General features: G+C 44.3%; 1 protein-coding gene across 2 annotated transcripts in view; it reads left to right on the top strand.

Moving 5' to 3' along the window:
* The window catches only part of PELI1 (pellino E3 ubiquitin protein ligase 1), a 44,419-nt gene extending 32,863 nt beyond the window's left edge, over positions 1-11,556 (top strand). For both annotated transcript variants that reach the window (XM_027898148.1, XM_027898149.1), the window contains exons 2-7: positions 3,389-3,533; positions 3,938-4,067; positions 5,619-5,720; positions 7,682-7,879; positions 7,985-8,173; positions 9,129-11,556. In XM_027898148.1, the coding sequence (XP_027753949.1) occupies positions 3,463-3,533; positions 3,938-4,067; positions 5,619-5,720; positions 7,682-7,879; positions 7,985-8,173; positions 9,129-9,695 (1,257 nt within the window). In that variant the 5' untranslated portion in view covers positions 3,389-3,462 and the 3' untranslated portion in view covers positions 9,696-11,556. The remainder of the gene's footprint in view (positions 1-3,388; positions 3,534-3,937; positions 4,068-5,618; positions 5,721-7,681; positions 7,880-7,984; positions 8,174-9,128) is intronic.
* The last annotated feature ends 14,507 nt before the right edge of the window (positions 11,557-26,063 follow it).

Raw genomic sequence — 26,063 nt, 5'->3', positions numbered from 1 at the left:
TTTTTTTTTAGGAGTGCTGAATTTTGTATGTGCTTGAGTTGAAGTAATCTGGGGGTATAAGTAGTTGTGAAAGTGGTGTGTGCAGCTCATAAGGGTTCTGAGATGTATCTTTAAAAAAAATCAGAGTTCTACCATTCAAGCTAGGCTTTGAAAATGGATGAGCAAGCTGTATTTTTAGTGATAGCTCCAGATCTCTAACTCTTGAACCTTCCTTGAGTCTAATAAGAAGTGGGTTTCCATCATATGTGCAAAGTAAACTTGGCTAAATTTCTTAAAGTGTAAAACAAAAGAAAATGTTTTAAGGAGGAGCTGAGTGTTAGACATTGGACACTTTCCCTTATACTAAGATTTTCTGTATAATTTCTTGTATTGCTGAAGTCTATCCCTGGGCATTATTGATCCTGTTTATCATTTCTTCTGAGTTATCTCTTCAGAGGAGGTTACTGGCCATTTGCTCAGGTAACTCTTTAGAGTCTCCTTTAACTGTCCAAGTGTTATTCTAATGAGACTCAGAAGCTGACTCACACTGGGAGATGTATTTTTTAGCTTTCTGTGAAATTGTTCATTAGGATGAACAGAGGAAGAGGAGAAGCTACACCAAACCTGTTCTCGTATTGTATTAATAACTAAAGTTATTTTTAATGCTTGCCTTCCCACCTTCTCAGAGTGAAAGGATTTCAGCTCTTTATCAAACACTGCAATGTTGGGGTTATTCTATTTAAATCTTTGGTTACTGTGTCATGGTATTTACTAGTCCTGTGCTATTTCCTAATAGACGGTGCTCCAGATTTCATAGCAGTATTTCTTGTGAGTTCTTAAATGTCAATGCAAAGGACAACTGTTGGCCAAGATGAAATAAGTTTTATGTGGAGAAGACTGAATTCCAGGGGGAGAGCCTGCTGAGGAGATCAATATTCAAGTAGAAAATAGGTTAATCATGTGGGGAGAAGATGAAAACATGAGTTGTTTTCAAGAAGATAATCATACGAGTGAAATCTCATAATGTGAGATTTTAAAATAAAACAAGAAAAGCTGAAGTTGATAGTAAAAATACTTTATAGAAAATGTATCTTTATTTTTATATACAGATAAAGCATGAAGATTTATCCTCACTTCTTAAGTAGAAACACTTCAGACAGGAGATGTGGTTAGAGAACTGAGAGCACTATTGAACACTGAGATCAATATAGCCCAGTGTTAATGTCAGTAAACCAGCCCTGAGGTGTCTTTATAGGCACATGGTTTCAGAGAATTGCTGGTGTGGTGCTCCAGGGTGGTGTGTGATGTCAGGGGGCAAGGAGGATTCTAGAAGACATGAACATGAAAATTGTGAACAGTTAATGTCGTGGGACTCTTATCCAGTGGGGCAGTCATCACTTCAATATGTTGTGACTACTGGCACAATAAAGGTTTAAGGTCTCATTTTCATGTGATAAGTTTGCTGTAAATTCTTTGTCATAAAATTTTAAATGTAAAACCTCCATCAGTAAGTACCCTCACAATCCCAGTGGAGTTACTGCTAAACTCGGATCAGCAATCTAGAAATGCTTTGGAGCGAACTCTACTGCTTTGCTCCCTCCTGTGCTGCTGCTATTCCTGAGGGACAGATGGAGATTCTTGGATCAGTATAAGACACTTCCAGCACCAGCAGAGTGATGGGTCCCAAAGGCTTGAACCAGGACAGCTGCCGAGTTGAAATGCACAGTGTATGCAGCAAAAATGTATTGGTGTTAGTGTTGTGTAGATGGGACACAGACACTTCGTGGGAGTGTTGTGCCAGTCAGGTTTATTGCAGTGCACTTGCACATATGGCAGTGGGGCAGGATACAGTTGTGATAATGTTACACGTGCTAGCCACAGAGACAGTCTGCAGTTAACTCGTGTCAGGCACTATGAAATCTGCAGTACTCATACTTGAAAACGAAGGAGAAAAGATTTGGAAAATAATGAGAAATTAAAGGAGGAAGCCTCCTGGTTGGGTTCTGCAGGCATCACAGCAAACACCTGTAGAACAGTGAGATGTCTTTGTATTTGTGTGAAGCCCTCACAAGTATGTGGAGTAGCACAAAGGACCAAACTGAGTTCTTAGGGAGCGCTGTGAGCGGATTGCACGTGCCAATCAGTATGTCCATGCTGGATAAGAAGTTGGTAGATCGAGAAGACATGTTGAAGGCCGAGCTTCTCAGTGAAGGAGCAAAGAGGACTGGGAGAGGGTGTAGAGATAAGATCAGTAATGGGATCTTTGCATCAGCTTTTGAACAAATACAAGCAAGATGTCAAGCACTGCCACGTCCTTTTCTCTCTTCTTACGACATAAGAAAGGGGTAGATAGAATCTGCATGATGAAGTCTTTCTGCCAATAACTATGGTCCAGTTAAGGTAGAAGAAAATGGAGACACAGCACTGTAGTTGTGATCAAAGTTGATGACAGGATTCAGGAAATGCTGTGTGTGTCAGAAAGTATATTTGCACGGAAGGCAGGATGTTAACCATCAGTACTACAAAAGATGAATAGCTTTTTGAGTTGGTGTGAAAACTTACCTGGAAGGAAGGGGAATGTTCTTATTTCTAATAAAGCTTCAAACAGGCTGGCATCAACTTTATTCTTTATCAACCAAGCACTCATCAGGGTAGGCTTTCTCTAGAGGAAGGTCAGAGATGGGCTGGATAGGTCAGGAGTGTCTGGAAATGCTCCTAATGAGAAGCTGTAAAATATAATAGTAAGAACTGTTCCTCAAAGCAGAAGTCTGAGGAGAAAAAATGGGCTTCAAGACTGTTTTCATTAAGAACTATGTGGAATTCCCTCAGGAAATTTCCTTCAAACAGATGTTTGTATGACTTCTGTCTCTGGTTAAACATGAGAGATCACGTTGCACAGCCTACACTTGTATGGTAGACTCAGTATCAAATTGTCAAACAACTTCCTTCCGTCTGCAAATCCAGAAACTTCTTGGAAAGCCCTGAATCAGATGCTTTCCATGAAAGCTTCTACCTCTAGCTAACAGACTGATCTTGCTTTGTACTTTTTTTCTTTTAATTTAATTCTTATCTGGCTCTACTTCTTAATAGCTGAACAAAATATACTAAATGAAGCTAGGTACCATTTATTCTAAAAGCTAGCATGAAAGAAAAGCAGTGTGGATATTTCAAGGCCGTAGTAGAATTTTCTGAGTGCGCTTTTTTGTGCCCTGCTAGTTTTTCAAGGCAATTCAACCTGAATTCATGTGGGTTTATATAAATGTTTTTTTTTTTTAATTATTTCAGCCAAAACTAAAATATGGAAACCACAAAAAATTGTGCCTACTGTACCAGATAGGTGTGCAAGTTTGTTTAATTGATGGATTTGAGTACTTTCTCTTACACTTAACTTTGTTTTTGTTTTTTCCAGGAAATAATGAAAAAAGTGTGCCACAACTCTTGATCAGAGACCTGAAATTTGAGAAGAAGTCATTAACTAAGCTCATGTTTTCTCCTGATCAAGAAAATCATCCATCAAAAGCACCAGTCAAATATGGTGAATTGATTGTATTAGGGTAAGTGCTTGAATGTGAGAGTCTGAGGGTTTTCTCATGGGTTACATTGGAGTCTTGGAGGACAGTGTATCTATTTCTTAGGGGTTTATTTCAATCAAAATTCTGTAAAATACTGTCTCTCCACCAGAGTTGGTGAATATTTAGAGAGTTTCATTTACAGCATGAACACACCATTTAGAGATAAAACCCTGCAAGCTTCGTGTGTGATTCTGTGGGCATGTTTTTATATTGCGTTCATCGATTCTTGGATTGAAATGTGATTAATTAAAAGTCTGTGATTAGTAACACTATACTAATTAAGGATACTTTGTGCTTAAAATGAAAGGCCTTGTGGGCCTCTATCTCATGAGGAGCTAAGCAACACAGGAAGATGGACTTTGTTCTTGTTCTGTGCTTTTTGATAGGTACAATGGGTCTCTCCCAAACGGAGATAGAGGAAGAAGAAAAAGTAGGTTTGCTTTATTTAAAAGGCCCAAGGCAAATGGGGTGAAACCTAGCACTGTGCACATTGCCTGTACCCCTCAAGCAGCAAAGGTAAGCTCCATTTCTCTAGTTAAGTCTGATTTCTCCTTGTGCTGTAATAAAGAGCTCCATCAAGTCAGAGCTGTTATGAGAGTGTAAAAAGCATGAAGCTCTGGCTGAGAAAAGGATGGTTCGTATTTATCCAAGGTTTTTTGGTACCTGTCAGCGCTAGCAAGAAACAGTTCAGCAAAGCGGATTTGGTGCCTAGTCCTTGCTGTGGCCAGAAAGAAAAATAATTATTTTTCAAACATGAATGTTCCAGGCACAGACTGGTCATCTAGAACTTTGTATTTTGTTTTCCTTCCAAATTCACTACAGACATCAGTTCTAGACTGTGTTTTTGCACTCACTCGTGCTTTAGGACTAACTTTGCTTCACTAAAGCTGAATTTTAAATGATTCTTTGCCAAAGCTCCATGTGCATTTGCTGCTCCATACAATGGGTAGGAGTTCCGCAGGGATGGGGCCAGGTAGGTTTTGCAGGACATGGTTCATAGAGCTTATAATCAATAGCAGTAAAGAAACAGTAAAGGAGGGGCTTAGGTCCTGAAGTTGAATTGTATTTCATGTCAAAACTTCATTATAGCTAAGGTATTAACCATGAAATATTTCTGTATTGTGGCCATTCAAGTGTGTGTGCAATTATGTTCAAAAACTAATGGAGCATTTCTACTAAAACAATGAAATTTGAGGAGGTTTAGTGGTTGCTTAGAAATTGCCAGCAACAAGATCAGGCCCTTGAACAAATACTGTAGTGTTGAGTGTTTGACTCCCTGAATACGTTGATAGTTAAAAACATTGATCCCTGAATTCAGGAAATTGCCAGGAAGTTTTCTGAAATCAAAAGCATTTTTATAACCCAAGTTCTTATAGTAGAATTACATTCACAGGAGATCTGTGAAAAGAACACTTATTTTTGCAAATTATTCATGGTCTTCAAGTTAAGTGCTGTTTAGATGCACTTTTGAATAGTCTTTGCCCAGTTCGTACTTGGGAGTTGCAGAATGAACATCCAAACTAACAAACTGAAACCTAGATTACTTTGCTACAACTTCTGTGCTGAGTTTCTCTATTTTACCCTATTTACCACCACTTTTTTTGTCTATGTATGTTATCAGTCATCACTGATTTTAGTACGAACTTGGGTCCTGTTTTTAGAATGAAGTCCCTAAGTTTTAGTCCTCACTTTGCTGTTGGACAGGTTGAGGCTGAGATGGCCATGCAGGTGTTACATTCAGTTTTAGCCTTTGCATTTGGTTTTGTTCCTTTGTGTTAAGGCCAGCGTTGCCTTAACACAAAACATGACTAATAATATGCCCTGGTTACGTGTATTTTGTTGCAGCATGTGGTGAAGAGACCAGTTTGGTCTGTTGCTGAATCAATCCTGCAGCTTTTTTTTTTAATGGCCAGGATGGGGTTTTGTGAAGTGTAACTACAGGTGTGTTACTAACAACCATCTCAGAACAGGAGCCTGATTTTGTATATGTAGATATAGTCTACTTTGTTACTGTATATTGAAGAGTTATTATGCATTGGTTCAATAACATTTGGCATTTTTCCATAGGCAATAAGTAATAAGGACCAACACAGCATATCTTACACTTTGTCTCGGGCCCAGACAGTAGTAGTTGAATACACACATGACAGCAACACAGATATGTTCCAGGTATGTGAAGTAAACATGTAAGTGTATTCTCACTCTTGGTGTCTTCTAAAAAGGCATCCTCTCTGCAGGCTTTTTTCCCCTCAGACCCACAAGTTTGCATGTGTCCAGTTTCTACATTTTTACTCTTCAGAACAATTTAATTCTGTTTGTTCCCCAGGCCATCCCATGACCAAGGCTGTGTCTGTGCATCTTTCTTAGACTTGGGCAAAGGTGAAAGTTGGGGGGGGTGTTTGTGACTAATGCACAGGATTATGGTTTTGGCTTTGCTAGTTGGCAAGTCTTGTAACCTGTTTCCTAGTCCCTCTCTGCTAAATGAAGAATAAAGTGCACAGTCCTCTTTAAGCACTTGGAACTTTGCTTCTGGAATTTACAAAGGGATTTGGGATCAGCCAGGTGGAGACGGGGTAAAAGAAATACACCCAGGAAAGCTTCTGGCACAACTAATATGAAAAATACCCTGAACTTCTTTAAGCAAACTCAGAAATGTCTGAAATGCTGGGAGGTGTGGAGAGAGGAGCCTCAGTGCTGACACTGGCAGTTCAGAGCAACTTCGCTGCAGTTCCTGTGTGCCTGAGAAGGGACCACAAGCACATTTGCAGCTGTGGTGTGCACTCACACATCTCTTGTAATTGTTTCCTGTTTTTCTCAAAAGGAAGGGTTTTGTTTTGTTTTTTTTTTTTTTAATATGTGCTTTGTTCTTTCTGATTCCCAAACTGATCTTGCATTGATTTATTTCTTTTTTTCCCCCGCTCGTTGTTGTCGCTAATTTATGGCAAGGAGTTTTGCTGTCACAGCATTTAGCTGTGACGCCACTGCAAGATCTAAGGATGTGGGAGGCGTTGGGAAGTGGTGGAGGAAGCTGCTCTGCAACTGCAAATACTTACAACAGAGCAAAAGGACTGTAATGAACTCACTGCAGCATAAGCTATTGTTTGTGTGAGTGTTCTCTCTTCAGGCATGCTGTGGCAGGCATGCTGCTCGGAAATTGCCCCTGGCAATCCCCGTGTACTGATGGGTTACCCTGCCTAAGAAGCAACAGAAAAATACACTCTGACAAAGCAGTTTTAGGCTCATGAAAGCTCTCCAGCCTTCACCAAAAAAAGCACATCAAGCTTTTGGGTTGTCCTGCTCAGCAGTTAATCAGTCTTGATATAACCAGCTGTTTTCAAGGAGACTGAGAGCTCTGGCAGTGAGTAGTAGTGTGTCAAAGCTTTAAACCTGGCTATGTGAATGTTTGGAGGGGGATATTACTTCTCTTCTTACTTTGTAAAGAAAAGGAGAAGGTGAGTTGACTGGAGAAGCAGCAATACCCATGCAGTTCTGTCAAACTCAGTGCAGTTGTGTGGGACTGCAGAACTCTCTGAAAAGAAGCCAACTTCCATAAAAATCTGATTGTAGTCAGATGTTGAATTCTTGTGTTCTGTGAGTGCTTTTGTAACCCCTCTCTGCCACAAGCACCATGTACCTGGTCTTTCACAAAAGGTTTGCTACTTCTCAGTGCTCCACCAGAGCTGAAGAGACAGCTCACATAATCCAATTTTCCTACATCTACATCTCCACCTAGTCTGTCATTGTTCAGAATATTGCAGGCATGCAGAGTGAATGTCACTTTTCTTCCCTCTGACTGCTGTTTCCTGGCTGTTTCGGTGCTGCTGCAGCTCGTCCACCCCTCCTGAGTGTAACCTCCCTGATGAGAAGGCCTTCAGTGGGAAGTCACCTCAGAACTGACTTAATTATATCATTTTTCTTCCCCTTCCTTTAGCTGGCCATACCCAGCTTTCAAAATAACTGTGATCAGAATAATTCATTAATTCATGTTAGGCTTTAGATGGGTGGAGGGGAATGCTTTAAACTGTAACATCATGATTTTTATATTATCACAAGTGCTTCAAATGTGAATATTCCCAGACCCAAAGACAAACTTCTGACTTTTTTTTTTTTTTTTTTATATCTCTTTCCAGATTGGTCGGTCAACGGAGAGCCCTATTGACTTTGTAGTAACAGATACAGTTCCTGGAAGTCAGAGTAATTCAGATACACAGTCTGTGCAGAGCACTATATCAAGGTTTGCCTGCAGAATCATATGTGAACGTAACCCTCCTTTCACAGCAAGAATATATGCTGCAGGATTTGACTCCTCAAAAAACATTTTTCTTGGGGTAAGGAAACTTTTTTTCTGCCCTAAAAGTTCAATTCAGGCTTATTTTAAAATTAATTCATAGCTCCACTTCAGACAGAGTTATCATTGATGTAATTTGTTTCAGGAGAAAGCTGCAAAGTGGAAGACATCAGATGGGCAAATGGATGGACTAACAACAAATGGCGTTCTTGTTATGCATCCTCGTAATGGATTCACAGAGGACTCCAAGCCAGGGGTGTGGAGAGAGATCTCTGTGTGTGGGAATGTGTTCAGCCTCCGTGAAACCAGATCGGCTCAGCAGAGGGGGAAAATGGTGAGAGTAGTGACCAGTGTTTTATGCAGCCTCTTCAACATGGATCAAGTCATGAGTAGTAAAGTTTGGGCACAGAGCTGGAATCTGCTGTAATTCAGTGTGGTTGTCACCTCTGCAGTCAGTTACACTGACTTCTGTGTGTCTTGCTCAACCTGAATTACTGAGTTTATCTGCAAACTAGCACTTAATTGCACATCTGGACTGGTCTTCTAAGTTGATTTGCAAGTCTACTATGCAATTCTGCAAACTGTCCTAGTCCTGTGCACCTTTTAAAGAGTATTTTTCTAATTCTCCCTCTTGAATTTATGCTTTGAAGGTTTTCCTTTTTTATAGAATAATAAAGAATAATTATTATTTTGTTGGATATTAATTCCCACCTTTGCACTCTGAGTTTTCCCCTTCCTCTTGTTTACAAAGCTTTGGTGATATTTTTGGTAGATAATTGGTTTTGGGATCTCTCAGCAAAAAGAAATTCTACACTGAACATTTTCTGTGAAGTATTTAGCTTGGAGTACTAACAGGTGACTTTCTGGAGGAGGGGAAGGCCATGCGTAAATGTGTGTTTGAAGAAAACAGTCTAAAATATGATGGAGGACTAGAGAAGGCTTGTGCTATTCCTCCACTGAAGTAGCATAGTTGGGAGTGCTCAAGGTAGGGATGGGGTTGAGAGAAGTTAAGATTGGAGAGTAGCTTCTCATGACTTAATGTGGTCTTTTTAATGCGCACAGTGATTTCTTAAGATGTCGGGGTGGGGGTTTTTTCCCAAAGGAAAAAAAGAAGAGGAGAGAGAGAGAAGCTGCTATACTGGGCTCTCCATGGACATCCTATATAGACAGCCAGGAACTGCTCGAAACTTTGTCTGGACCTTCCGGGTGGATTTGTATTATGGAATTGCATGGTGTTCCTCTTCAGGTACCCTTAGGTGACACCTCTCTTTGTCTCTGTCCACCACAAGGTCGAGAACGAAACGAACCAGCTCCAGGACGGGTCTCTGATCGACCTGTGCGGGGCGACGCTGCTGTGGCGCACGGCGGAGGGGCTGTCCCGCACCCCCACCGTCAAGCACCTGGAGGCCCTGAGGCAGGAGATCAACGCGGCCAGGCCCCAGTGCCCCGTGGGCTTCAACACCTTGGCCTTCCCCAGCATGAAAAGGAAAGATGTCGTAGACGAGAAGCAGCCCTGGGTGTACCTGAACTGCGGCCACGTGCACGGCTACCATAACTGGGGAAACAAGGAGGAGAGAGACGGCAAGGACCGCGAGTGCCCCATGTGCCGCTCCGTCGGCCCCTACGTGCCGCTGTGGCTGGGGTGCGAAGCGGGCTTTTACGTGGATGCCGGGCCTCCCACCCACGCCTTCAGCCCGTGCGGACACGTGTGCTCCGAAAAGACAACTGCATATTGGTCCCAAATCCCTCTCCCTCATGGTACTCACACTTTCCATGCGGCCTGTCCCTTCTGTGCCCATCAGCTGGCTGGTGAGCAGGGCTACATCAGACTCATTTTCCAAGGACCTCTTGACTAACACAGGTGTTAACCAAGGACTGCGGTAAAACTGATAAGCTAAGCGATTCTGATTTTTAAACCAACTGTTTTTTCATATTCTCTGGGCTTTGCTGGTTTGCATTAAAGATGAAGAATTTTTGTTTTTTTTTTTTCTTACAACAGCTAAATCCCTCTCTGCTGAGAAAAGTCTGGAAATAGAAGAAATTGGGGGGAGAAGGGGGAGAACTCCTGCTTTTTTTAGTTAATAACTACTTCTGAAGAGGTGAAGGAAGTGTTGTAAGAGTGAACTTCGATGCCTTCCATTTAATGGTTTTGAATCACATGCCCACAAGTGTTTGAAAGTTGTTTCATTCTTTTTGTATATGGAGGGTTCAGAGAACATTAGTTTACAGCTTGGATGCAAACATTGTAAAATATAACATGTATATTAACTCTTTTCTATTTATCTTTATTATTGAACATATGTAGAATGTTTAGAGAGTAGCATGGTCATAGTGTGTTACATCCAGCAGTCGGACATGTAGAGTAGTTCTGGATGGAGAAGAACGTGAGATGGAAATGGTAGAAAAATCTTTTAATCTAAAATACTGAGTTCTTAGAGTAGCTAAAATGCTTTTTAAACAAAGCTAATGCAAATTCTGATGGCATAAAGTTGTGCTTTAACTGTGTTGAAAGGTAGCTGAGAAGGACTTCCTAAAATGTCTTTTTGGTAGGACTGTACTTAAGATCTGGTTATGAGAAGAATATTTACCAGACTCTTTGAATATGCAACTTAGTCTAGATTAAGGATTTTTTTTTCTCCCTTCACGCTAACACTTCTCTTTATTTAGCATTAGTGACATTTGTGAGGGTTTTTCCAATGTTAAAATGAACAGACCTGAAGGATGAGGCTTGTTCTGTTCCTTGCTGTTTGGGGTGGGGGTGAGGAGAGAGGCGGAGGCGCTTGGGCACAAGTGTGGGGAGCAACTTGCGACTTGGCCACATCCCGGCTTGGGAGGGGTTTGTCAGGTGGATGCTCTGCCTTCCACCCTCAGACTGGTACACAGGGGGCCTTTACCAGGTGCAAATGCTCGTCGAGGCCTTAGATGGAACAAAGGTGGAGCCTGGTACCCATGTCCCAGCATCCTTGGGCAGCTGGTCACGTTGTTGGAGGGAGCTGGGGCTGGGCTGGGCTCAGACCCCTCAGTGTGGGATGCTGTGGTGGGCTCTGGTTAACTGGTCTCTCTCTGCTCTCCCTTCTCTCCCCTTCCATTCCCTCTATATCCACCAGAAAAGACCAGTGCACTACATGCAGTGCAGCTTTGCTGCTGACCCACTGTGCTTCAAGGCAAATACACAACCTGACCTTTTTAGGATTGATTTGAGCTTTCTCGGCCAGCTTCGTACATTCTTTTTTTTTTTTTTCCCCCCAAAATATGTACTGTATAATTAATTGACAGTAGCAAATTTCTGTACTTTACAGCATAGCTTTCATTTTTCTTTTGAAGCTGTTCTAAAATTTTCTTGGTTTAAAGAGACCTATGTTGCTTAGATGTCATAAATTACTTACTTTGACTGTCAATTATTTCTCCATTTTTAAAAAGAAATTATATATATTGTTTGGTTCACTCAGGAAATGCATGTGTCAGGAAACCTGTACTATAAGTTCAGTTAGCTGTCATGTACAAGTAACTGCTGTTACTCCCTTTCCATAGAAATATAACTGATTTTGACATTTTCCAGATTATATGCATTAAGTAATGAAACTTATGCAGCAAGAAATCCCTGTATTGTAGTTGTTCTAATCATCTTATTCAAACTATAGTATACTGTAGTTTTAATTTTTATTTGCAAATTAATTTATTCAAACTACGTGAGTAAACACTTTTCAAAAATAGAAATTTGGGATTGTCTGTGGCTTTGTTTCCAAGAGATGGGGATGGCCCTTCTTTTGTCACCTGAGGTGTCTGTTCTGTGCATGTGGGTTAAGAGCACAGAGAAGCAGCTGCTGTAAAGACTTTGCACCTTTTCCTGGTCATGGCTTTGAATGGTTCCTGTCAGATGTGACCTCTTAACATGTTTTATATTTAGCTGCGTGTTAACAAAGGTGAGAGTGTTGTTTAAAAGACACAGTTAAATGATCTCTTCCCCGAGAAAGTTACAAATACTGAAATGTGAGCAAAACCTGAGCTAAATGTCTGGGCTCTTCCAGAATGATAAGAGCTCTTGATTGCATCTTCCACAAAATCTGGTTGACACTTCCCTGGCCCTGATCTTGTTGACGGTGAGAACGTGAAAAATCAGAAAAGGACATAATGAAAGCTACAGAGCAGTGTGAGCAACGTGGAGCTGAACTGTGGGCACAGACTGAGCAGGGGATGGCAGGGGGAGGATGGAAAGCGATGTACTCACCCCGTGTTGGAGGCACAGCTGGTGTGGAGCCAGTGGTGCCGTTGGGTAGAGGCACATCGGATCACAGAGGGGAAGAATAGAGGTCCATGTCCGACATGCAGCCATCCTTAAGCCTCTACCCCCTTTGAGATGAGTCATTCTGCTTTCACTGTACTTTCCTATCCCACTCTCACCCCCCTCAAAAAGAAACTCCCATACAAAGGTGTCAGAGCGCAACTGGCTGCGTGTCTGGGGAGTGTTAGGCTAAGATCCATCTTCAGAGTCTGCCCCACGCTCTCTGCCTGTTGCATACTTCTCTTGACCTAAGGTGGGCTTGTTAATCCCATTTTTAAAAGGGCAGAACATGGGCATTCAAATGCTTGAGATGGGAAGATCCTACTGTCAGAAGCAGGATAGCAACAGTTGAGTAGTTTGAGGAGCAAGTTCTGTCACTAACTGCAGCAGCTCTGATGGATTCCCTGTTTGAGGTCCCCCAGGCTTATTTTCTGAAACAATAGTCTTCTGTAAACGGTAAAATTAATATCAGATTGGATGTAAAATGATCCCTTTGACTCAACCAGCTGACTGAAGCACTCTGAACTTTAAGGCCATTGCTTCTGAACAAATTTTGGAGCTAGGCGAAGTGCAGGAGGTGGCACTGTGCTGGTTTTGAGGCAACCACAGCTCCATTTGTGACAGCCTCAATCAGCCTCTTGCACCTGCAAAAACCAGCCCCAGGTGGGATCTGTGGCCTTCAACTGGTTTTAAAGGTTTACTCAACTGGCAGGAGCATTTGTAACGCAACCAGGAGATGGGACAGGACTGTTCCCTTGGAGAGCACTGCCCTTAGGAGGAACTGATGAGGGAATGCATGTGAAAAGGAGGTTAGGTGTAGGTGCTTCTCTAGCCTCAATGTTTTTTGAAGTTCTGCAGAAGTGCTGCTGGAAATCAGCAGCCAGTGTTCTGCAGCTGGTTCGTGCATGGCTGCTCTGTCCTGCGCAGTGAGATGTGATTTAATTAACTTTAATTTGCTCTTCAGCTGTAGGAAATTGCACGGATTTAACAGTGGTAGAAGGCAGCAGCTTGGCACAGCAGCTGGCTAACAAAGCCTTTTTGTTGTTTGGGGGGTTTTGTTTTGTTTTGTTTTTTATCCCCAAAGCAGCAGTGGGGCAGCTCCATGTGTTGGCTGGCAGCAGGGCAGGAGCTGATGGGGAGGTTCCTGGGGGCTTTTCCCTGGGTGGGCAGCCTGGCACTAACAGAGTGCTCTGGTTCCTTGGACGACTCAGCCATCGGGTTGGAGCATTCCCACGTGCAACCTGGTGTGGCTCTGAGCTGTGGGGCGCAGGCTGTGGATGGGGTGGTCTAATCCCATCTGTGCTGGGCCTGTTACACCTGCAAGAATGAGCCTGGTCTCCTGGAAGGTTTGACACGATGATGAAGTCACCTCAGGAGACTCCCGTGTTTGAAGGTGCTCTGCAAATCTCATAATGATCCTGCCGTGCTCGATCTCCTTCTGAAGTGACGCTTTCCAGGCTCCATTCTAAAAATACATTTCCAGTTTTGCAATATAAATCTATCATCATGACTACAGCTACTTGCATGCTGTCTTTCAGCCTGGATTAGGCCTGGTTGCTGTTGGATTAGACCACATTTCCTGGTTCTAGTCTTGGCTCATCCCTTTTCTGTAAAAACGCTGGCAAAGCTCATCTATTTTTAATTGTAGCACTTGGCTTTAACCAAGGGCTGTGATCATCCTAGAAATGCAGTTTCTAAGGCTCCTTTGTTGCTGCAGGAGATCACTCAAACTAAGGGCCGTTGTTCATCCTGTGAAGATCTGGAAAAGCATCTCTGCAGGAGCTGCGACGGTTCCTGTGATGTGGGTCACTTTGGCAAGTGTGGCCTCTGCAGGGGCAGCAGCAGACCTTGCCCCTTCCCAGGTGCTGCTTCCAGGGCAGCAGCAGGAGCAGAGGACCCTGTTTTCTCACAGAGAACAGCACTACGTCGCTGTGCTGTTGAGAGCAGTATCCCATGGAAACGTGGCTGGTGACACAAAGCTGAGCCGGGGAAACACCTCTACGTGCACAAGGAACAGCCGCCTCCTTCAGCTTAGCTGGGTGTTACTGGTTATTGGTCTGATCTGGTCCCATCTCCTGTCCTGAAAGCAAAAAGGGGGCAGATTTGAAGAGCAGAAAAAACGGGCTGTTACTCCCTCAAGCCTAAGGTGGCTCTGTGAGAGCAGCCATCCCACGCACAGCCTGCAGCAGGGCCAGTGGCTTTGGACATGCCTGGGCATCGGTGCAGCGTTAGGGAATGGCATTAGCTGTAAGCCCCGGTGCCTGAATCATTTGTATTCCTGCCTTGGACCCCCTGTGAGCTGCTGCCCATCCTCCTGCCTTCCATCCTTGGCAGATACACTCCATTATGCAGCCACAAGGAACAGGGGGCTGTGGAAGCAGGTCCTCTTCACCTTGCCTGGCACAAGCCTTGTGTGGGATCAGGTAAGGCATCTCCTGGGGCTGTGTTTCCCAAGGCTGAGCTTGAGGGAGGATGAGTAACCAGAGGCAAAGTGCCAGCTCTGGCAGTCAGGAGCTTCCTGCCCACTCCCTGCCACTCTTGATTTTGCTGCTGTTGTGCCCAGTTCTCCATCCTTGTCCTACTGCCCCTCTTGCAGGGCTGGCAGGAGGGAATGGGAACCAGCGCCAAAGTCACCCTGTTTGCTGGCCTGTGCTGTTTGCCTGGCTCTGCTGGTGGGGATGTGTTTGTGGCAGCAGGAAAGGCACCAGCAGGTCCTGGGTTCTGCCGTCGCTGTCATGCAGGGGCTGAGATACCTCGCAGGGATGCAAATGATCAGAAGGACTCTCCTGCTGTCAAAGGCAACTCCTTTGTAATTTGGCAATGCCTGCAATATTGTGATGTTTTTATTTTGAATACTTTGCTGATTTAGTGTCACTAAACAGCTCTGAGGCAAGAGTAAATTATGAATGTGCTCGTTTCCTTCCTCTACCTTGTCTGTGTATGTAATGCCAGTCCTGTACTGAGATTGGTACTGGAGATCTGCTGCCTTTCAGAAATACAGTGAGAGTGGAGTCCTTTAGAGTTAGAACTCATGACAGGATTTGTCTGTTTTTCCTTGTTGTAGTGGAAAGGTCTCATGAAAAGGCTTCCCCTCTCCAGCCCTTGCAGAGTGCACACTGGACTCCTGAGAATTCCCCAGGAGCACCACACGAAGCGTGAACATCATAGAGGGAGGAGGGAGGAAATGATAGTTCACATTATCAGGCAGTAGATGTAAGTGCAGTATACAGTTAAATCACTCAGTGGGAAAAGCTTCCTTAGGTGTATTTTTCTTTACCATCAAGTCCCAAGATTAACTGTCTGCTTGTTTGTATCTCATTCTTTTGGCCCTTATACTTGTTTCTGCTTCAAAACATCCCCTCTCCCCCCCCCAAAAAAAAAAAAAATTAAATTCACTTTTCTCTGCAAATGTCTTATCTGAAAGTTTCTGTCATGTTTGTATGGTTATGCCTTTTTCCTTAACTGATTCTACTGAAATATGTGACTTTTAATGCACTGAACTATGTTGTCTGCACTCAGGCCCTACAAAACACATTTTGAGGGTTTTTTTGTCATCTGCTCTTCAGCCTAGATAGGGTTTCCTTTCAGTCTGTCCTGGAAAAGGCTGGAAACACAAGCTGGTCAAGCACTAGGAGAGAGCAATGGCTTTCCTGGGCAGCAGCTCATGAAAGACAATGTAAGCCTGTCTCTGGGTTGAAGTAATACACTTATTTCCCTGGATCATGCTCAGATTCCCAGCGTTTCCCTCTTCCCAGCCCTCTGACACTTGTAAAATCATTTTTTAATATAACTGTTTTACAAAAGGGATCTACCTGTTTTATTCCCTTTGGCTGGCTGTAATTCAGGAGCTGGATGAACACGAAGTCTTTAGTGCTCCCATATCTACATCTCTCCACAATAATATTTTTAGCTGATCCCAGAAGATTTGAAACAAAACAAACGCATGCAGCGATATTCTAAACTTGCCTGGATGCAAAGCTAAAAACTGCAGCTTGCTGTCATGTGCTGGATGAAAGGAATTGAGTCAACTCATCCTTTCCAAAAATCCCATGCCTCTTTTTTTTTTTTTTTTTTTTTTTTTCTGTCGTGTGGGAGGAGGAGAGAATTAGTTATTCAGTGGAACAAGGACAATTAAAAGCAAATGCAGCTTCCAGCGATGCCATCATCTGTTCAGTTAGCCCTGAGCAACACGGAGGCACAGCCTGGCTTTTTAATTGGCCTCCTTCCTCTCTCTGGCCTGTGCTTCCCCCTGGCACAGTGGCTGGCAATTCCCAAAGTCTCTGTGGGACTGTGGTGCGGGTGTGCCCACTTTCATTTTGCCTGGACAGTCACCTGAGTCAACCTGAGTTGTGACTCCAAAGGGGATGAAAGGCTCCAAACTGCAGGGGATTGAGAGGTCACGGTCTGACCTGCCCAGCTTGTGTTGCCCTGTAAAGGGGACATGCCCATGGGTCCCACCACAGAATGAGCCTGTGGTGTCACCCTGCACCAATGCTGGGGGATAAATGTTGGCTGAGATAAGTCACAAGGGTGTGGGCACCTTTCCCATCCTCTGCCCCTTCCCACAGCTTGTGATCACACCAGCAGAGCAAAGCTGCCGGGGCCTCAGGTCACTGAAGCAGCCCTTGGCTTCACTTCTGAAGGGGAGCTAAATCAATCAGTGGGTCTTTAAATACCTCATAACCACCCCGGGCATGGATATTTAATGCCTTTTCACTTATTCACGTTAAAAGTGGATCCAGAGCAGCTTTCCTGAGGAGGCAGGGTAAGCGATGCCAGAGACTCGGCTCCACCAGCGCTCCGGGGGTTTTCAGTGTTACTCAGCACTTTTGCCAGCGTCACTCTTCTATCACTTGAAAATCTCACTCCACCTGTTCTGGAGCAGGAGAAGCAGAAGGTGTGTTCAAGCACCTCTGGGTGATGATGAATCACTCTCATGGCAAACTCTTTGGCAGTTGCCTGCCAGGGAAGCCGTGGCTGGAGCAGGGGCCAGGGCCTCTGCAAAAGTGGGGCTTGCCCAGAGCTCCTGCCAACCCTAAAGCAAAAAAAAAAACCACCCAGTCTCCCTGTCCCCACACCAATATTGCCAAATGCACATTATTTATATGGTGGAGTGTTTTTCATACCTTGGAGGCCTGGGGTTAATGTTCCTCCCAACAGCATAAATATATTTATAGACCATGTGTGCCTGCATTTTGTTATACTTTTAACTTTATAGGCTAATGGTTAATAAAGCCAGGCTCTATTTATGCTTCTGCAGTGAAAAAAATACATTGAATAGTATCACACAGGAGGCTTAGGCTCTGCTGGCCCCAAACAATCTTTCAGACTGTGATTCAGGAGCTACTTCCCAGTACAGAAGATAAAAGGTGGTGTGTCCAAGGTGGGCTTCCCCAGGACACAGCAGAGGAAGAGAAGAGCAGTTCTGGGAATCCCTAGGAAAGAAAAACCCAACCACCACCAATAAGAGTTCTCAGGTTGTATGAAACAATTTATTTTTGCAAGTTTTAGATGCAAGTTCCTTTGCATGAGCTGATTTAAGAATGTTCATAATGTAACCACAGATCCATGGAAGGTCCTCTCCTTCATTATTCTGTCCCATAGCAGGGTCAGTTCTACCCAAATGCTGGTTGTAAGTGTGCCACTTGCTTCTTCTTTCAAAATCTGCAGTAATGGAGATTCCCAGCCTCTCCAGACCGCCTGGTCCTTGTTTCAGCCATCCTCTTAGTGAAAAAATGGCTCCTCTTCCTGAACCTAAAGCTCCCCAAAGGGACATCTTGAGGACGTTAGGACTAAAGCAGTTAGGACTGAGAGCAGGTGGAGGCCATAGCTCCTTCTAGCAGCATTTTACACAGTAAAGGCTCTCAGCATGTCTCTCCTCAGCCTGTTCTTCTCCTTGCTGGAGCAGTCCTTTTGATCTTTCTTCGTAGGCTGTGTTTGCCAGACTGACAGGTTCTTGCTTCTGTTTCCTGAACTCTGTCTTCAGCTTCACCTCATCCTCCCTGAGGTCCCTCCTCTTGCTGAGTGAAGAGAGAAGGTCCCTGCCCATGTCCCACGTGCTGTATGTCCTTTCAAATACTTACCCACCTCCTCCACTGAGGAAAAATATCCTGACGGTTCTTTGTTTCAGTACATTTTTGCCCACAGAGAAGCATTTCAATTTTGGGTGCCTGAGCCCCGACCATTCAGCGTTCTGGATCTTCTACAGAGTCCTCCTGTCAGGTTTTAACTGCAAGGTGAGGGGGATGATCCACACCGAAACAACCCTGTGCAAGCAAATATTAGTGGTGCTGACAGTGCCACTGCTGCACCCCTGGGGTGGGGGTGGAGCAAATTCCATCCTGAAAAACATGATGGAGAGGCTCTCTCCCTACCAAGGCCTTCAGTGCTTTGCCTGGAGCGCCCACCATTCACACTCTTCGGGGGACAGATCCTGCCTGAGGATCAGTCCTACACAGGCCATCTTCCCTGTGAAATCAACTTGTCAATGAATGAAGATAGAACTCATAAATCTGTATCTACTAAAATGAAGCAAGGAGCAAGTTGGGACCAAATATTTGCCTACTGTTTGTGGTTTGTTTTCTTAGAGAAGAAGAAACAACTCCAAGCAAAAGCTTTTGTATTCCAAGCACTTCTGCAGATCTTGGAAATTAAGCAAAAAAGCAGCTTCCTGCAAGAGGTATCTGTTATCGATCAGCACCTTCCCCATTGTGACACTGAATGAACTTGTCCAACAAATAGACCTGGAAGAAAAAAAAAAAAAAGAGAGAGAGAAAAGGTGCCTAACAAGCCTTAAACCTCTGATATTCAATGTATTAACATTTAATGATGAGCTATTAATAATGAATGCATCCAGAAAGAGAGGAGAACAGCATTAGAATGGCCTCGAGATTCCTTCTTAGCCAGATTTCTCTGCAGAGCTGGGAAAGAAGATGGTAACTTTCCAAGGATGAGAAGGCTCCTATAAGGGGCAGCAGGCTGCAGCAGGCTCTGTGGGCTGGGGAGATCGGTGGAAGAGCATTTTTAGTGTTCCTTTCACTAAAAGCTGAACTGGGGGTGAGTTGCACGCACGTCTTGTAAAGAAAAGATGCTCGAGAATTCCAAGACCTTGAGTACAGTGTAGGGAGTTGGCGTCATTTCCTCGCTGATGGTGATTTCCTGTGTGAAAACAACTGTCTCCCTGTGACTCCCACCCCCACACGTGTGTGCTCAGCAATCCAATCTCCTACCCCTTTGGTCAGATTTTGGGAGCCGACGTTCCCATGGCAGTGGCTGAGGGGACAGACAGAGCCAGGGACGTGGTGAATGTTACACCTTGAGCGTAAACAACTTGATTGCCTGTTCACCTCGTAGCAATGCTGTCTAGGCCGTTTCCTTTGGTGGCTGCTAATGGGATTCAAGTGAAGATGCAGCACATCTGTGTGTTCCAAGTTTCCAGGCCAGCTGCCTTATCAAAGAGAGGAATGGAGTTGATTAGACACGGCCTGTCTTTGTAAGCCCACAGCAGTGGCTTTAAGGCTCATGTGGGCCTTTAATATTAATTAATGCTGTATTTGGATGTCCCCCTAAATATTAATAATAGGTTCTGTGGTCCTGTGGGACCTCTTCTGTCCCCTGGAGTTTATAGTGTCGCTCACTGACAAGCGTTTGATTAGTTTCTTGAAGGCTCCAGAGTAAATTTTAACTTGGCCCTGATGACTCTGGATTCCTCTCAGCTCTCTTAACTGTTGTTTAAGCTGTTCTCTTCCTCATCTGGCCTGTATTTCCTGTCTCTGGTTCTTACTATGAAGCGTGTTAATAAGCATCTGGATGCCATTAATATGTTTTGAGAGAACAGAAGCAGAATAAAAAGTAGAAATTGAAAGCAGATCCCACATAGAAGTAAATCTGTGTTCTTTTGTGTTTGCATCAGGAGCAACCTCCCAGAAGAAGACATCTTTGCATCTTTCTTGTGCTTGTGAAACAACCTGACTAACATCAGTCAAGTAGGTACAAAAACACAGTTTGGACAAGGTTGTTGCCACATGGTAATAAGAAATGCTTGCACAGGATCCAGGAGGTGTTAGAAAGAGCTTGGCTCTGGTCATCTCAAAACACCCAGTCCCAGTAAGCATTCCTCTTCTGGCTCTGCAAGCAGAGGGGGCAGGACATTAGAGTGCTGATCACTTTTCTCCTTGCTTTTCGGGGCTGGGTGAATCCACAGAGCATATCTAAGGCTCTTTTGAAAAGTCACCAGCAGATGAAGTAATTTGAGGCCTCACCCACACCAGAGTTTATTCAGCCAGCTGCGTAGGTCTCTTAACAGAGGTGCTTTTTAGTGCAGCACGTCAAGCACTGAAAAATGTCACTTTGATTTTGACATGCTCCCCACCAAGAATGATGTATGTTCTGTTATGCGTTGTTGTCAAGGTGAAGAAATGAGTTAGAGTAGATTTTTAATTACTTTGATGTTGAACTCTGATACAAGTTGGAAGGGAAACATCATCTTGGATGAATAAAGAGGTGGCGCAAGCGCCAATCACCCTCTGGTGAGAAGCCAAGCTGTGCAAATGCAAGGAGGCGATTTCAAGTGCTGTTTCTATCTCTACTTGCTTTGAATCAGTCGCTCTGTTCCTACGGAGGCTTCTGCTGGCAGCTAGCAGGCTCCAGGCGACAGGATTGTCTGAAATCCATGTACTCCTCCCGTCTGGAAGTCTGGGGAAAGGCTGCCCTCTGGTGTCACGCAAAGCGGTTGCTGGAAATATGTTTGACCTAAATCAAATCACAGCAGTCACACCGAAGCTGTTATGAGCTCTGGGCAACAGCAGGAGGGTAGGACAAGCAAAGATGAACTGTGCGCTTAAAAACCCGGTGATGCTTTCCACACAGATCCCTCTCCTAATACTGGCTGTTACCCGTCACACCCTCAGAGGAAGAGAATCCTCCCTGTGGTCCCCACCTGCTTTAATCCCTGTGACTTCCACTCAAGGTCAAAGACAGATGATTGAGGCACTATTTAGAAAGCTGCTGGCTGGGTGAGCCTGCAGTGAGGGGACAGGGTGCTGCTTCCCCTGTTTAATCCAGGCACCCACATCATTCTAGAGCCTCTCAGTTGCAGAATTTTAAAATGCAGAAAGGTGTGTGTTTTTCCTCTCAACAGTATGTGTGTGAGTGAACTTGGCCAATGGCTGCACCCTCTACCCATAGATCTTGCAACCTAGAGCAGAGCAAAGTCCAAAACCATCTATAATTCCAGGCCTTTATCTCTGATATTTAAAAGAAAAGTACTGAACCCTGTGGTATCTATAATCTAATTCTGATCTCAGAAAGTCCATAAGATTCCAGCCCTGTTTCCTTGGTACCCTCTTCAGACATCACCAGCTTGGTCTGCTTCTTCTGTACTTTTTTTCTCACTCCACACCATCACTTGCTTTGAAAATGCACTTTTTGACTCACAAGTAATCTCAGAAGAAAAAGCTTTTTCCTTGCCTGAGGTGCTGCTCAGACGAGACTGTTTCCCATTACACTTTCCTGAAAATATCCCACTAGAATCCCTCCTTTTGTAATGTTGGAGTGGCAGGGTCCAGCTTCAAAGGGAGAACTGCACATAACAAAGCTAGCCTGGAAAGCTGACATAAAAAAAGCCAGAGCCCCTGATGACTCAGGTATTAAAGTACTTCATCAGAATAAACTGCTATGTGATAAATTGGGCTCAATCCAGACACAGAAGAAAGAGCTTTTAATTTTACGCAGCCTCTTTACTGGAGACAGAGAGAACCAAGAAGAAACTGTGTGAAATGCAGCCACATATGCAACATGCCTAATGTGCTGAGGAATGACTAAGAGCCAGGAGGAGCTCTGCTACCATTGCAGACATGGAGGAATATGTGCCAGAGCATTTAGAAGCAACAGGACAGACTTGGCATCCCAGTTTTTTGGGTTGTCCTTAGGTTGTGACAGTGTCTTCCTGGAGTCCATTCAGAAAATGTCCTAGAAAGAGCCACGTCAGGTGGTGGCCCACGAGTGCAGATGTAGGCCAGTCATGTCTTCTCTACACAGGTCTGATCCTGAGCTATAATAGCATTTGGTTGACATGATAAAAATAATCTTAAAAATTGTCATCTGTGTTAATTTTGAGAGCCAGCAATGTTGCCCTATAAAACTGCCATCCCACTCTGCATCTTCCTGAGCTCCTGTCTTGAAAGGTTTCTCGTGGCCTTGAGCACCACACTCCACTTACACAAGGCATGGAAATATCTTCCCTGCTATTGGCATGAAAAATTCAGTCTTAATATCACTTTGCATCACTTACGACAAGAAGAGCAGAAACTTTCCATCTGCTTTCTCTGCAGTGTTCATTATTTTACATATTTCTTTTATATCCCTTGCTTCCTCCAGGGAGAGCTTTTCCTCGAAGTTTGGTTGTTCCCATCATTCTTTAATGTTGCTCTTTTAGAGACAAGATTACCCGCTACACTCAGGGTTCCTAGGGGACTTGCCCTCTAATTACATTTAATCACTCTTTTCCCTCATATTCCCTTATGGATTGCAGTACCTTCTTAATTTTTTTACTTGCAGTACAAGCCAAGCAAAGATTTTCCTATGGAAGTTTCTGAAAGCTAGTGGTACCAGGACCCTGTAACCAAGGACCCTGTAAAACACCATAGCATCCCAAGAGAGTAGCCCAGATATCCCTGGAGATAACCCAGCTGCTACAATAGCTGGCTGCTGGTTCTGCCACTGAGCAGTAATAAGCATTCCTTACTTTTTATTGTCTCTTGCTCTCTCTCATATCTAGGAAAACATTGAGCTACTTTTACTGTTTGTTTTCCACAGTACAAAACAGTACTGTTTGTTTTCCCCAGTACGAAACCCGCTGTTTCCCAGTTCCTTCCCAGGAAGACTCCGCAGAAGACTCCTGAACCGGCATGAGTGTAGGAAAAAACCCCATCACGTTTCTCTTGTTTTGCAAGAATGCCAGTTTAACTCACGTAGCTGAAAAAAGCAGCGGTAGAAATGATTTCCTGGCTAAAACTACTTGGGGCTGTATTTTTTCCCTGAGAGACTCTTTGTAGGACTATGTCCCACATGCCCAGGAGTGTTTGTTGGTTTATGTCACCCGGGCACTGTAGCGCTGGCAGTGCTGAGTCGCGGCTGTCCTGCAAAGCTGACGTGGCCCTTGGCAAGCAGGAGGAAGCAAAGATAACTGAAATGCCACCATAAAAGCAGACTTTAGGGACAGAAGCTGTACTTGAAGGGGCAGACTGACAACACATCAAGTGAACTGTGGTTTGCTGACTCACAATTCCCTCACCTCACTAACTCTGCTGGTAAAGCAGTGGCTGCTCTTAACCGCAGAGATCCGTCAGCACATTCAGACGGCAGCTCACAAGCCCAGCCATTCCACATGCCTTGGGGAGGATTTTTATGCTTTAAACCACAGCCTTTCTTCTCAAAGTCTCTAGGAATCACCCACTGAGTGTCCTATGGTCCAGAGAAGAGGAGATATCTCAGGCTGGACTGGTGTTGTCACTGCTACCATGGGGTTTAGCCGAAAGGTGACAGTCAGAAAAGCAAGCAGCAGGAGGTGACTGCTTGGCTGTCACCCTTTCCTTCTGATCCACAGCTATGATGCAGCACTAGTTTATTTTTCCCAAGGGGAACAGAGGGCTTTGCTGTTAATACAAAATGCAGCAGAACAGTAACAACATTCAGCTCAGAGAGAACGTCAATGAAGCATAAGGTAGAAAATCAAACAGTTTAGTACTTTCCCTGTGTGAGCAGATAACAAGACTCTTTTCATTGCAACTGGAAAATATTAAAGGTCATGGGAGGGTGGGTGGCTAAAAGGTCACTTCGAGGGTATGGCTTTCCCGTGTGTCTCTGACACAATTAATCACTGGATTTGAATGTACCTCTCTGGTGCAAGAGAAACACAGACCTGACGTTTTCAGCCAGATCAGGGCTTCCTGGGCAAATGTCAACTGTGGGGTAAGTCCAGCTCTACGTAAAGGACATTTCATGCTAAACCATTGATGCAAAATTTCTTTTTAGAGCTGCTCTCAGTAATGAACTGAGATGAACCTGTCAGGCTATCTCCCTGACTCAGTGAAGATGCTTCAAGATCGGTGATGTGAACCTCACCAGCTGAGCACTGATGTCAGTCCTGCGTGACTGGACTTGGCTCTGGTTCTGTTTGCTGACCAGGACCCAAACACATTGCAGCAGCAAGTAGATCGGTCCATGATTCATACAAGGGAGGCATGGAAAATGGTTTCCATGCTGCAGGTTTGGCCTTCAGCCTCAGGCTGACCCATAGGGCTGGAAAGGGGAAACTTGGTTTGCCACCAAGGCTGTGGAAAGGGCTTTCCTTCAAAACCAATGTCTGTAGTTAATAATTACCCACAGCTGCTTCTCTGCTAGGGATTCCCTTCCTTTTTGCCCCTCCCTTCCCATCGCCTCCCATCTGTCTCTTTGCTAATGGAAAGCAGTTATGTAGATACTCCCAGGTCCAATTCCAGAAAGTCAGACTACTGAAAGCAAACAGTGAACATGATTTGGGCAAATCCAAATTTTCCAAGTCACTTGTGAGTGGTTGCAGAAGCCATGGAGACACCCCCAGCCAGCTGGCAGCAATGCTGAGGCAGGAACGCTATCCCTAATCCACATGGCTGAGGACACTCCTCTGCGAAAACAGTAAGTAACATAAAGCGGAACGGCAGGTAGGGCAGGGCCAACACCACCTCCCTCCCTCCCTCCCACAGCCTCTTCGATTTCCTTGACTTTATCCACGTGACTAAATCCTGCAAACTCAGTCTTCCTGCAGTCCAGATCGATACACAGCAATCAGTTTTACCTTATGCTCATGATCTCTCACTTTATTACTGCTGCGTCAGGTTTTAGGGATTAGAAGACAGAGAGACTCCAACTAATGTGATGTCCAAGGGGAAAAAAACCGAAAACAAACCAAAGGGAAAACAAAACAAAACAAAACAAAAAAAAACCCCAAACCACGTTTTGCCCATGAGGAGTGTGTCAAATGCATGTCTGCAGTCTGAGCACAGCAGAGGCTGTAAGGCACAAACACATTTCTGCCAGGTAGTGGAAAACATGCTATGAAAATATTGTGAGTGACGTTTGCAGGTTGCTGGAGGGAAATTCCCATTGGCCTCCTAACAAGCATTTAATATTTAACATAGTTGATTTTTTTGACTGCTTTTGCTGTTCCAGCTTCCAATTAAGTCTGTTTGAGCTATGCTGAGCTGATGATAACTACGGAAAGCCAAGGATTCCATTTTGAAGCATGAGAAGGTACATCTTTATTTTCTAAAGCTTGTCTACAAAACATATGAAGGACGTACACACAGCAGTGGTGGTGATGACCACTGACACTGAAGGCCACGGTTATGAAGTAATAGTAATATGAAACAGGTCTTTCTGTCTGGTCGTGTCACATTTTCTGCTCTTTAAACTCATCTTTTGAAGGGCAAACACTGGTCAGGTCAGACACATCTCCCAGGGAAGTTGAGGAGTCCCTGTGACTCTCGAGCACATGATCTTGGCGACACTCATTTGGGGTTATCTGCTGAGTCTGCAAAACAAATTGTACCCAACAAGTGTCTGCCTCATAACCACAGAGGAGCAAAACAACATCCTCAGCCCAGTCTGTCTGGTGTCAGCACAGGGGCAGACACAAACACGACTTACTGAGCCACAAGCCCAGGCGTGACCCCACGGATTTCCACACACATCCATTTACACAGCCCATGGCCAGTGCTCACGTGCTTCTGCCATTTAACACATCTGGAATCGCTGCTGTCAATCAGAGTCGCCTTGTGCCACAGGACTACGGCCGAGGATTTGATCATTGTCTAAGGCACGAGGCTGCTGTCGCTTAACTGGGACCTAACAGCGTCCCCGCATTTCAGAATCTCCTGTGGCCTGATGAGGAATCAATAAATAC

Source organism: Empidonax traillii, unplaced genomic scaffold, assembly GCF_003031625.1.
Source record: "Empidonax traillii isolate 1590-97213 ecotype Southwest subspecies unplaced genomic scaffold, ASM303162v1 scaffold580:size560489, whole genome shotgun sequence".
In the NCBI taxonomy this organism is placed as follows: domain Eukaryota; kingdom Metazoa; phylum Chordata; class Aves; order Passeriformes; family Tyrannidae; genus Empidonax; species Empidonax traillii.
Note: the sequence above shows the minus strand (reverse complement) of the source record. Positions and strands in the feature narration are given on the sequence as shown.